Below are 13,220 nucleotides of genomic sequence, written 5' to 3'. Positions count from 1 at the left end.
GAAGAAGAGCCAGTCGAAGGGGAGGTTCCATCTCAAGAACCTCAACCACAACTTGAATCAATAGCAACCAACAAGCCAAAAAGGACAATAAGAAAATCTGCTTGACTCATAGATATGGTGGCTTGTGCAGACTCAATTGCAGCTGGTGATATTCTTACCACTTATAAAGATGTTGTCCAAAGTTCAGAAGAAGATAAGTGGAGGTTTGCCATGGATGAAGAAATGCAGTCCCTTCATCAGAATCATACATGGAAATTGGCTAATCTCCCGGATGGCAAGAAAGTAATTGGGTGCAAATGGGTATTTGCAAAGAAAGAAGGATTTCCTAACCAAGAAGATGTTCGCTACAAAGCAAGATTGGTGGCCAAAGGATATGCTCAAAAGGAGGGAATTGACTATAATGAGGTATTTTCTCCAGTTGTGAAACACTCCTCCATTAGAGTTTTGTTGGCTTTGGTAGCACAGTTGAATTTGGAACTAGTTCAGTTGGATGTAAAAACTGCATTTTTACATGGAGACTTGGAATATGAAATCTACATGACTCAGCCAGAAGGATTCAAAGTTGATGGAAAAGAAAATATGGTGTGCAAACTTGAAAAATCATTGTATGGATTGAAACAATCTTCTAGACAATGGTACAAACGATTTGACAAGTTTATGTTGCAGCAAAGGTACATAAGAAGCAAATACGATCATTGTGTGTATTTGCGCAAGCTTGAAGACGATTCCTTTATATATCTTCTCCTATATGTTGATGATATGTTGATAGCTTCTAAAATTCAAGAGGAAATTGAGAAGCTAAAGATTCAACTAAAAAAGGAGTTTGAGATGAAGGATTTGGGTGAGGCAAAGAGGATTCTTGGCATGGAGATAAAAAGAGATCGACATTCAAAGAAGCTTTTTTTTTATCTCAGAAAGAATATTTGAAGAGGGTACTAAATCGATTTGGCATGAATGAGAAAACAAAGTCGGTTAGCACTCCACTTGCTCCTCATTTTAAGCTTAGTGATGCTATGTCGCCAAAGAATGAAGTTGCATGAGAATATATGTCAAGAGTGCCATATGCGAATGCTGTTGGTAGCTTGATGTATGCAATGGTTTGCACAAGGCCAGATATTTCACACGCTGTTGGAGTTGTAAGCAGGTACAAGCATAATCCTGGAAAGGATCATTGGCAGGCTGTAAAATGGATTCTACGGTATATTAATAATACTGTAGCTATTGGCTTGGTTTATGAGCATAAAGATTGTCAATATCTTGTTGGATGTTGTGACTCAGATTATGCAGGTGATTTGGACAAACGAAGATCAACTACTGGTTATGTTTTCACTATTGCAAACGCACCAGTTAGTTGGAAGTCTACTTTGCAGTTAATAGTTGCTTTGTCTACCACTGAGGCAAAACAATAGCCTCGCCCGTGCTTTATTTGGTAATTTACTATCCTTGCTCATTGTTTTCAGTTACAACTTACAAGTCAAACAGAAAATAAGCTTAATGAAATAAGAAGAAATATTGCTCGTTCGTAATTCATGAAAGAGTTCAAAATGAGAGAAGGTATGCATAGATTCTTAGTTCTCATTAAAATGCAGGTCCAGAAGAACATCGTCTCCGAATAGACTGGCCAACAAGGCAAAAAATCTGCATTGGGATAGCAAAAGGATTAGCTTTTCTACACGAAGAATCGTCATTAAAAATTGTTCATAGGGACATCAAAGCAACAAATGTTAAATTTGACAAGATTCAAAGATGAATTAATGTGAAGATTTGGTAGTTAGGAAGATAATTCTTCATTGGTACAAAAGTCAAGATAACATCTTTTGTAGGTGAAATTTAGGTGAACCATAAAATGGTTTCACAAGGTAAATCTTGACATTTTGACACATTGTGATGTCATGGATGACATCAATAGGAAGAATTCACTCCTATAAATAGGTAGTTCCTAATTCATTTGTAACACACCTCTCACTTGCCTTCTCATCTTCAAAGGCATTTGATCTTCTTTCTCTCTTGTAGTATTTCACTTGTACTCTTTTGGAGTGAAATAAATATTGGTTGGTTGTGTCCGAGGAGTAGGAAAAAGAAAACAAAAGTTTGCCAAACCTCGTTAATTCCTGGTGTTCTTTTTATTGTTGTCTCATCTACTATTTATTAGCTACCTTTAGATATAACAGTTGTGATTTCATCACTCTCTATATATTCGGCTTTCGCAACAAGTTTAATTCATAAAGTCTGTATGCAGTTTCAATTTGTTTGTATAGTATGGAGTTGGGATCTTTGTAACTAAAAAATATTTACGTGACATGTTTAAAATTAAAAGATATTTTATAATGTAAATTTTTTAATTTTTTTTTATATATTAATTTTTATACCCATTCAAACATTATAACAATAATGTACTCAATGTAATTTCAGATATGAACCTAATGAGGGTAAAATATGTGTAGATTTTATGTCTACATGTCTTAGAGGGTAGAGGTTCTAGGAAAAACTAGGAAGTTGCATTAACTAGGAAGAAGAAATTAGAAGATAGTAGTAACATGCGTATTTGGCATAATTGCATTAACTAGGAAGTTGCCAAAAAAGAGAAGGTGTAATGAAGAAGACACGTGGTCAGAAAAGCAGAAATGAAGGAGGTGTCCAAGTGTGTGTACACTTTGCCGAACAAATCCTAAGCCTTTTTGCCCTCACACAATACTGACGGTGCGGAGTTATCAATTAGCCCACACTAATATATATACTCACTCAAAATAGAAGAAGAAATATTCACTTCATTCAACAAAACACCATTTTAAAAAAAAAGTTTAAGCCATAAACCAACAACAATGAGTACTGCTGGTCAGGTCATTCGCTGCAAAGGTGATTCATTTCTTGTTTTGCCTTTTTTTGCTATATTAAGGATCTGAAAGTTGTGATTTTTGGAACTTTCTTGTTTGTTATTTGGAAAAAATATGTAAAATTTCTTTTCTGAATACAGATTTTTCAAAATCTATGGCCTTTTTTTATGCACTTTTGATTGATTGTGTGTAGCTGCGGTTGCATGGGAAGCGGGAAAGCCGTTGGTAATTGAAGAAGTGGATGTGTCACCTCCACAGAAACATGAAGTTCGCCTCAAGATTCTCTTCACCTCATTGTGCCACACTGATGTTTACTTCTGGGAAGCTAAGGTCCTTTTCTTCAACTGTACATTTCTAATTTAATCACTTGCTCAAACTTTTTGAGTCTGAATCAATGTTTCGTCTTGACCCTTTGCAAATTTTTTCCATCTTGATGGTGATTTGAAATCCTCTGTTTTGTTTTGCTGCAGGGGCAAACACCTCTGTTTCCTCGAATTTTCGGACATGAAGCTGGAGGGTATGACCCTTTATGTTTAGTTGATTTTCTTATGTTATTTTCAAACTTAGTCAGTATATATATTCTTATACTTGCTGTAGAATTGTGGAGAGTGTAGGTGAAGGTGTAACAGATCTCCAACCAGGAGATCATGTTCTTCCTGTGTTCACCGGAGAATGCCAGCAATGCCGTCACTGTAAATCATCAGAAAGCAACATGTGTGAACTCCTACGAATAAATACAGACAGAGGAGTTATGATTAGTGATGGTCAAACAAGATTTTCCAAGGATGGGAAGCCGATATACCATTTTGTTGGAACTTCCACTTTTAGTGAATACACCGTTGCTCATTCTGGTTGCGTCACCAAGATCGATCCACAGGCACCACTTGACAAAGTTTGCGTCCTGAGTTGCGGAATCTCAACAGGTTTTATTTAACTATAGCCAATTACTCGTTATAATTGGATATTTGTCTTATGGAGTTCATGTTTTCTCAAGGACTTGGTGCAACTCTGAATGTTGCTAAACCTACTAGAGGTTCTACTGTGGCTATTTTTGGTTTGGGAGCTGTTGGCCTTGCTGTGAGTACACCCTTTTATTTTTTCGATGCAATTTTCATTGTCATAACCACGTGTTTGAGAATGTTTTCTCCGTCATCTTGTATTAGGCTGCTGAAGGAGCTAGGCTAGCTGGGGCTTCTAGGATCATTGGCATTGATTTGAATCCCAGCAGATTCAATGATGGTGAGTGCATTTGATTATCGATGAACAAGAATGTAATGTCGAAATTTGTTGATTTTCTGTTTTTTCTTTTGAATTTCTACAGCCAAGAAATTCGGTGTCACAGAGTTTGTGAATCCAAAAGATCATGATAAGCCTGTCCAGGAGGTTTGTGTGTGCGTCTCTGGCGTATCCATCTTGTTTCTACATGACATAACATAACATATCATGTGAAGTGTTTGTTTGCAACTTCTTGTCTGAGGTTTACGCGATGATTTTCAGGTAATCGCTGAGATGACCGATGGAGGTGCTGACCGGAGTGTAGAGTGTACTGGAAATGTCAATGCTATGATCTCCGCTTTTGAATGTGTTCATGATGTAACAATTCTCATCTGTTTTTATATCTTTTTTTCCATCTCTTTTATCACAAATGCAATCTTATGACATACTTGATTTACAGGGTTGGGGTGTGGCTGTGCTTGTTGGCGTGCCAAACAAAGACGACGCATTCAAAACTCATCCCATGAATCTGTTGAATGAGAGGACACTCAAGGGCACCTTCTTTGGCAACTACAAACCAAAAACTGACCTTCCATCTGTGGTGGCCAAGTACATGAATAAGGTAATCCTTTCACCATAGTATTGATGATACTCAAACGACTGTCCGTGCATAGAAGTTAAACTTTATTCCGGGGTAAATTTTTCAGGAACTAGAGCTGGAGAAGTTTATCACCCATCAAGTACCATTTTCAGAGATAAACAAAGCATTTGACATTATGCTGAAAGGGGAAGGCCTGCGTTGTATGATCACTATGGGACATTGAAATATGCTAAATAGGGAGAATAGGACAATGTATTATCCCCTATTACCTAGTAAAAATTATGTTAAGTAGAGTTTGAAGGCAAAGTATGTGTGTTCTAAAAGGCCCGAGTTTGCTTAACATATTGTGTAATAAACTACTAATATTTGCATGTTTTGTAAGTCTTTTTTGAGTTTTGGTCATTTACATGTTATATTCATAATGTTGTGCTTTAAAACAAATTTTAGAATATTTGCATTACGGAATGGCTTTTGGATTTATCACCTTTTTGAGAACAACATTTTAGTCACATGAATGTTGTTTTTCTAGTTGATTGAATCATAACATTACATGAAAAAGGAAATAGCAAAAAGAAATTGAATCACTAGAAGTCCTAATTCAGGCTACAAATACTAAATACTTTGATCTTTTAGATTACAGTAGATCATTAAAACACTACAAGAAGTTTGGTTTTTATGTTGCAACAAGAAATTCCTTGGATCAAATACAGGGTTTACATTCCTAAAGTGCATAGGCTATCTCTGAAATTCAGGGTTTGGAGAGGGTAGAGTGTACACAAACCATACTTCTATCTTGCAGAGGTAATGCAATAACCTAAACCCCTCGAAAATCAAGACAACAATGCAGGAATAAATTTTCAAAATTCTAACTTTATTTTTGTTATTCCACACCATATTTTTACTAATAATCCAATACACACACATATAATCTGATTATACCTATGAAATATAATTGGATAACCTTAAACTGCATTAATTTTTTGCAAATATGGTTTAACTTTTTGTTTATTAAGATTGTCCCAAAATGAAATACAACAAATATATTTAACATTGCATTTGTAGCTTTATTATTGATTAACATTACATGTAAAAGAACCACAGGAACCTTCCTCATTACGATATGCTGAATAATTTGACATTGCAACTAGACCTTGCCTGATGTCCCCATTTGCCAAAAGCACTTTCACCAAATCTTCTAAGGAAGAGCACTTGATTCATAGAAGAAATGCCAAACTTGAACATTCTTGCATTTCAAATATATAGCCAAAGCCAACAAGGTAGGACAAGTGGGATCAGTTATGAACCAGAAATCAGTTCCTTCAACGATTTCAACGGAGAATTATAACCATATACTTGTGTGTCTCTCCAGAAGCTGAACACTGTTTTCAGCCAAAAGAAGAAAAGAAAAGAGGAGTCATATTGCCATCAGCCAAATGCAAACGTTTAACACGCTGGGAAGGGGGAAAAGGCCATCATGAGAGGGGTGACTGGCTGAGCCATCGATGAACAAGGCATGGAGTTTTTGCCAAAACAGTATAGTTAAACGTGCGAGAGACAGAAAGTTAAAGTTAAAACAAAATAAATGAAGTGAGAATGTACCCAGCCATGCTACAAAGGCAGTTGTTGAAGCCAAGAAAAATTCCCTGCTTATAACTTTGCAGCTGGATGTGGAACAAAAGCGATTTAGTAAGTAGAACAATGCTCAATTCTTGAATAAATCTTGAAAACTATTGAGCACAGCACTTCTGCACAACTTACCAATATAAGCAGACAAGGTTTCCCCATCCATAAAAAACGCATGCCCAAGTTGAACCAGTGAACCTGTTATTAATCAAGAAGAGAAACAAGAGGGGAAAATTAAACACCATAAAGAAGAACTAAAAGAAATACTCAGCATAACTAGACTAATACAGTTGACCAGGTGGTACATTTTTGCACAGGCATCAGCAAATCACATTGTATTTTTAATTTATTTTAAAAAGTAGGTAAAATTTAATGAAGAAATTTGCAAAAGAAAATTTGAATTACACCAAATGTGAACAAATTTAGTTCTGAAGGTTCACAATAACAAAAAAGAAAAGGAAGAAAACAAGAACCTTATACGAAAAAAAAAAGATGTAGAAAAAACAAACAATGATGCTGATACGCAAAAATAAGTAGGTGATTTGAGGAACTCTAGATCTAATTTGACAGCTAAAGAAGAAAAGGGAAGTTTGTAATGCAAGGAAAAACAATTGTAAGATGCCATACCACATCAAATCCCGAGTAAAGAGTGCTCGTGGAATCATGAGTCCATTCCCGATCATTGCAAGCAGCATCGAAAGAGCTGATAAACCTTTTATATTATCTGGATTTAGAAGGTTTGTCCACTAGACAGAAGGTATCAGTCAGGATGAGGAACCTCAAACTTGTGAAAAAACTAAGATTTGACAATTTTACTCCAAAATAACTTAATAGAAATTACCATTTGTGAAACTGGCATCCACATGAAAAGAAGAGTGGCAGTCCATCCAGATAATGATCCTACAAATTTGATACCCTTCTCTGGAAGTTTCCCAGTCCGAGACTGTAAAGAACAGTAGCTTGAAATTCAGAATAGTTCAGATCCATGTTCTCATTCTCTCAAGCTTAACAAAATTATCTTCCCACATAAAGTGCATACAAAAGTCTCTAGCTTGCTCTTGAGCCAAGGAAAATGAACACAAGGTAATTGTTAATCCTAAACGAGTTAGTGTGTGTAATCTAACAGAATCAAAGTAAAGAAAAATCAATGTGAGCTACTGCCTTTGCGACATTATTTGGTAACCTGAAAGTTAAGAGTTCTCTTATACGTGTGATGTATGGAATAAAAGCAAGCAGAAAACTTTCAGATCAAGTTCCAGTTATGGTCACCATAGAGCAAAATGACAAAGAAATCATAGTAAGCCACTACATAAGCTTCCATACTTCCAGGCACATCAGTCAGATATGACAATCTCCCTGCAGAATTTCGAGCTTCAACATGCATTCCATTATTGTACCTTCAAATAGAATACGTTATTCAATAAGAACACAAAGCGAAAAGACTAATCAAAATCCAGGATACAAGGGCACAATCGCCTAGTTCAGCCACCACTTTAAGACTTGCCCTTCCAGTTTATAGCAGAAAACTGAAACCTTTCATAAATATTAAGGAAGAAATATGAAAAGAATTGATCGACTGATAGCTAGTTATCCCACCCAATGCCAGAGAGGTGTCATCTCTCTTCCTCAGTCATGAATAAAGAAAAAAACCCTTCTTTGCTTCTTGTGTGGCCACAGTAGTTCAGAAACAACACCAATTTGAACATAGAGTTGAGCATTATCCCAGTGCAGATGTTGAGTTGTGTTCTTCTAGCACTTCTCAGAAAATACAACCCTCTTATTAGAATGATTTTCAACATTGCCTTTCTATTTATCAAGTCAAGCAAAAATATATATCTTCTTTTTCTGGCATTGCGATATTTTACTTCAGTTAGTTCACTTCAAGGCAGAATGACAGATATGGCCATTTCAACATTATCCTTGTAAAAGTAACCACATGTACAAGCTGCAGATGTCAAAGCTTACCATAAAGACAGCTAGGATAGCCAGAACGAAAGCTACAGCACCAGGCAAGATGGTATTTGGAACATATGGGATGAAAGTTGACCACATGACCTGTACAATGCATGGTGCAGAGTGCCAGAACAAATATAAGAATTTATCGACCAAATTATCCATATGGATGAGTAGAAAATGAAAGAAAAGAGAGGGTGATTACTTGAGGAAGCGCAGATAAGCCAGCAATAGTAATGAAATCCTCCCAATAACGCCAGATTACGGGATTGAGCAAGTGGAAGTAGTTCATGAAGTTCACAACAAGGCCACAGGCAATAACAACAGAAGTGACTGCATAATGAGGTAAAGGCATAGATCCAGCCATGGCTAGTTGTGATATCACAATATAAATGGTCACGACGCCCAAAGTTTGCACAACAACCACTTCCGTCTCCCTCTTCTTAATAAAATATGATAGCAAAGACAAATTACCAAGCAATCCAGTGAACATCCCCTGTATATGTTCATCTCAGAGTATTTATCACTCAACGTTAATAAGACCACAGTTATAAGTAGCTAAAATAGAAGTAGAATACCATACCAGCCATGGAACAGCAAATAATGCAGCTTGATTTCCTGCTAGAAGGTTACGAGCATTGAGTATTATTTGAGGCAGTTGTAATATGAGAAACGGAATATTTGCAGCTCCTGCAAATTTTGCAGTCAATGAATCCCATTGCTTAAAGCTCTTGCTACTCTTTAAATCTTCAGAACTCTACATTTAACATCACTGTTAGGCCATATTTCATTACCTCCAACTGAACCAAAGCTTACTTTTAAAAATGAGCCCAACAACCACTATTAGATGCAAATGGAAGGGGATAAGTACCTGATCAATAGGGCGGGCAACATCTGAGTCAAGCGCAGAAACCGGTTTTAACCGGTATTGACAAACTAATGGACTTAAGAGCACCGATTTGTTCAAAGTATTGTTTTGTTTGACTCTTTTCTTATATAGAGGGAGAATTGGAATTGACTTTGGATGCTGGAGATCAGCATTGAAGGCATAACAGTTGGAGGGTTGGCGGGAACGTAGGACTGCCTTACCCACTGGTAACAAAGATCCAGCCATTCAAGATATCGAAAAATGAAGGAACTATAAGTTTATAATTATCATCAGCTGTAAGGGAGATATCAAAAAAGGTCAATCGTAGTGGCTACAAAGGTAACTCCCAAAGAGGCAGCTGATCCAACTTCTAATGGTTCTCCACTAAAATGAAAAGACAATTACTGGTAAGCTCCAGCACAAAGTCCAGCCGGTACCAAATCTACATCAAAAAGCAAAAGGCATGAATTACCCCCAAAAAATCACAAATTAGGACAGTAAACTAACTAGCCCAACATACTTCAATCCTTTTAGCTTTAATAAGAAAGAACAAAATCAGAGACACCGGAACATAACAAACTTCTTTAATTTCCATCAGTCCAACTCACTGTGTGTTGAATCAGTGTCCTGAAACTTGGCTATACATTGACTTCAAAATACATAATCCGAACAAGTTAAACAATCTATAATACATTACCGCAAACCAAGTCAGAAGCACACAAAGAACGTTAACCGGGGAAGGGGAAGAAGTATGTCCATATGAAGGTGTCATCTCAGAACTTGGAACAAAACTTGTAACCATTTTAAGCTAACTCTAATAATTATATACATTTTATTTCAAAGGATGAACATATCAACGTCCAAATTGATACCGAAAAGCAGATGGTTCCACCCTCTACTTTGAACCTCTTCATTCATTTTTAAAACAGATGGAGTACATAACACTACAACAACAATACTGTGACTCAATCACAAGCAAGTTGGGGTCGGCTACATGAATCCTCATTGACCATGTAGCTCCATTTAAGATGAAGTACGCAATACTAAACATCCAGAAAAATATTTTGAAATAACAAGATCTCCACTCAGACCATATCACTCTGCAATGAAAAGACTAACTGGGGAATCTTAAGGAGATTGGTGAACTGATAATAACATTTCAAACTTGAGTAAATTGTAAAGAATACAAAGCTATGACATACTTAAACCATTCACCATAAATGACATAGCTCCATCATAAAGGTCCAAACTTTACACCTAAAACCATCTTTAATTCATCCCCCACACTTCTAATAGGCATCATCTCCAAGAATTCTACAGCAAGTTCACAAATTTCTGAATATCTATGAATAGAATGAATGTTTCAAGACCAAAACTAACAGAAGTCTATTCAAAGCTCTTTTATTTACAAGAAAACAAACAAAAACTAATCACCAAATAACATTTCATACCAAAAATTCTAAGATTGTTTCATAGATACCCGTGCCAAAATATCCATTAATATTTTAACATCAGCAATGTAAATCTCAAAGCTTACCCTTTTATAGAAGCTTTCAATTGATGGCTGAAATGAGAGAGTGAAGTGGCAAGATGAGGGAAATGTGGAGAAGAAGAAGAAGATGACAATTTCTTTTTAATTTAGTTCATTTTTTTATTTTTTATTTTAAAAAAGAATCTTTTAATTCAAGTTTCACGTGTTTTACATTTAATCATAATAGGAATGTATTTGTTTGATTCTTTTTGGTTTCCAAATTGTGTTCGGAATCCATATTGGAGCTTCGATTAAATTCATATCACGCTCTGCAGGGTCCATTCGGGGTTGACGCCCCCAACAAGATTTTTTCCATATCAGAGCTCAAACTCGAGACATCTGATTAAGGTCGAAACACTCTCACCTGTGCACCACAATCCATGATGTATTTGTTTGATTTAGGTGTTCAATAGGTGGAGGCGTGGAGCCACTGGATAATATGTCTAATCTAAATATAAAATTGTGACCAAAGTTTGAAGACATATAATACATACAAAAATTAGAGGCAATAATATAATTATTGCTATATTATAATAAGTAAGGAATATTTATAATCAACCTTCTCTATAAATATCGCTAAGCAAATAAACAATTTTCAATGCAAATGATATTAGTTGCTAAATGATTCTACTTATTGTCGCTTGAAAAAAATAATCTATTGTTACTCTATCTAAGGTCATAGATATATATACACATAAATATATAGAGAATTACTGAAAGCATCACAAAATTTAGTGTGAATTATTAATTTCATCTCTAAATTATTAACAGCCTTAAAATCATCGTTTTATTTGATTAACTAAACTTAAATACACTTTTGATCTAGCCACGTGAGTGAAATACACCCCTGAATTCTCACCAACTTTAGGAGTATTTTCAACACTTTTCTTAGCTTTCTATTAAGAGTCTCATGCTCGTCCAAGAGTTTGAGACCAATTGTTATGTCATGTGTCAGATTAAAGAAATAATCAAATTAAGTTAGTTAAATACATGAGCATTTTAAAACTGTCAATAATTTAAAAATAAAACTAATAATTCACGTTACATTCATAATATTTTCAATACTTCTCTCCATAAATATAAATATAAAAGTAGACACATAGAAAAAAAAGCTCAAATATCTAAACTTGATCCAAAAGAGACGTGCATCTCAAAAAATGAAGGATGGGTCATGGATAGTGGCGTACTTACTTACTATAGTGTAGAGGAAAGAATTAAATGGGTACATGGGGGATTCACAATCTTTAATTTAACTATAGCTAAAGTAAAAATAGCTTTTAACAATAATAAATATGCACATTAACAAATATTGTTAAAATCTTTATTATTATTAGTTGATTGTCATTATTAAATATCACTATAAATTTAGAGATATTTACAAATACTAGTGCTAATTACCTCTAAAAATATATTTAACGATAATTAAACTATTATTATTTATTAATTATCACTAAAAATCATTTTTGATATACTGCTAATCGACTCACAGAACTTTTAAAATGTAGTACTAAAATCAGTGGCATTATATTCTTTATTTATTTTTTTGGAAATACTATGAATCCAGACAGACCCACCTGGAGCAACTTTGAAATCACGAAATGACAAGTGTGGGGGTGTAATACAACGTGATCATAATAAATGGACATATATATGTGCACGAAACACTCCTCCTTCACCTTAATTTGTGTCTAAAAAATTATTGAATATATATTAATAATTTATCTATAATTTAATATATTTTTTTTTTTTAACTAAAACTCAAAATTTAAGGAAAATCATCTGTTTTTGAAAAAGCGAAGAGCTTTAGTACAAAATTAATATGGGAAAAATCCTTTTGGCCAGAAAATTTGGCCAGAATAGTGTTTTACCTATGTTATTTTATCTTTTTAAATATTTTTACGATTTTTAACTTTAATACATTTTAACAAAAAAATGAAAAAAAAGATCAGTTTATTTTAAAATAAAAAAGATATTATAGGTTTTAAAATTTCTGGCCAAATTTTCTGGTCATTTAGCATTACCCATTAATATGTTGTTCACTACTTAACTACTTAATTAGAGTATGTAGTAGCTCGAATATCTCAATGACAATTCGTCATTATTGATCTATTTTTACTTGAAAGAAAAACATATAATTAAATATTAGGTTACTATTAACAATTACCTGGCGAAAAGCTGAAGTTTGTACAAGATTTTGATATTTTGGTTGTAAGAGAACTATATGGATGCTATTTGGAGTTTTTGAATAGAAAAAGGAAGTAAAAATACCAATTGGATAATGAGAAAAAAATTGGAGAAAGAAAGCCTCAGGAGAAAGCTTATTTATGAATCATGAATTGGAAGAAGATGGGAAGGGAAAAGAAGATTTAATGGTGAGGAAAGTGAGGATGCTATTGCTCTCAAGTCCAAGACAAAAACATCTACATACAAAATACGTTGCAAATTACCCAAAATACTCTTACATTGGTTACTTCTTTACTCAAATATTTAAGGTCATATTTGTCAATTTTAGACTTGGTTTTTTTCTATATCACCATCTCATGTTTGTATAGACAATCTTTGAGTTATGTAAATATCTTTGAAGTACATAATATG

At 34.6% G+C, this 13,220-nt stretch overlaps 2 protein-coding genes across 4 annotated transcripts; one reads left to right on the top strand and one right to left on the bottom strand.

Annotated features, from left to right (window-relative positions):
* Positions 1 to 1,713: 1,713 nt before the first annotated feature.
* LOC102597889 (alcohol dehydrogenase 1) lies at positions 1,714 to 5,026 on the top strand. Its single transcript, XM_006356236.2, has 10 exons — positions 1,714 to 2,856; positions 3,028 to 3,164; positions 3,305 to 3,351; positions 3,432 to 3,757; positions 3,829 to 3,911; positions 3,998 to 4,073; positions 4,156 to 4,217; positions 4,332 to 4,427; positions 4,510 to 4,671; positions 4,757 to 5,026. Exons 1-10 carry the CDS (start codon positions 2,823 to 2,825, stop codon positions 4,871 to 4,873), a joined length of 1,140 nt encoding a protein of 379 aa, XP_006356298.1. The 5' UTR covers positions 1,714 to 2,822; the 3' UTR covers positions 4,874 to 5,026.
* A 600-nt stretch (positions 5,027 to 5,626) lies between these two features.
* Positions 5,627 to 12,995, bottom strand: LOC102597118 (maltose excess protein 1-like, chloroplastic). Of its 3 annotated transcripts, none has more exons than XM_006356233.2 (10): positions 12,790 to 12,995; positions 9,098 to 9,536; positions 8,810 to 8,983; positions 8,432 to 8,722; positions 8,239 to 8,328; positions 7,115 to 7,216; positions 6,901 to 7,019; positions 6,409 to 6,471; positions 6,250 to 6,311; positions 5,627 to 6,029 (listed from the first exon to the last, which is right to left on the bottom strand). In XM_006356233.2, the coding sequence occupies exons 2-10, from the start codon at positions 9,338 to 9,340 to the stop codon at positions 5,947 to 5,949; spliced, it is 1,227 nt and encodes a 408-aa protein (XP_006356295.1). In that variant the 5' UTR covers positions 9,341 to 9,536; positions 12,790 to 12,995; the 3' UTR covers positions 5,627 to 5,946. The 3 variants fall into 3 exon arrangements, with proteins under 3 accessions (XP_006356295.1, XP_006356294.1, XP_006356296.1); XM_006356232.2 differs by lacking the exon at positions 12,790 to 12,995 and adding an exon at positions 10,632 to 10,737 and having other exon boundaries at positions 5,640 to 6,029; XM_006356234.2 differs by lacking the exon at positions 12,790 to 12,995 and adding an exon at positions 10,546 to 10,586 and having other exon boundaries at positions 5,640 to 6,029.
* Positions 12,996 to 13,220: the final 225 nt, after the last annotated feature.

This window comes from Solanum tuberosum, unplaced genomic scaffold (genome assembly GCF_000226075.1).
Source record: "Solanum tuberosum cultivar DM 1-3 516 R44 unplaced genomic scaffold, SolTub_3.0 scf00213, whole genome shotgun sequence".
In the NCBI taxonomy this organism is placed as follows: Eukaryota; Viridiplantae; Streptophyta; class Magnoliopsida; order Solanales; family Solanaceae; genus Solanum; species Solanum tuberosum.
This window is presented reverse-complemented; position numbering and strand designations above follow the sequence as displayed.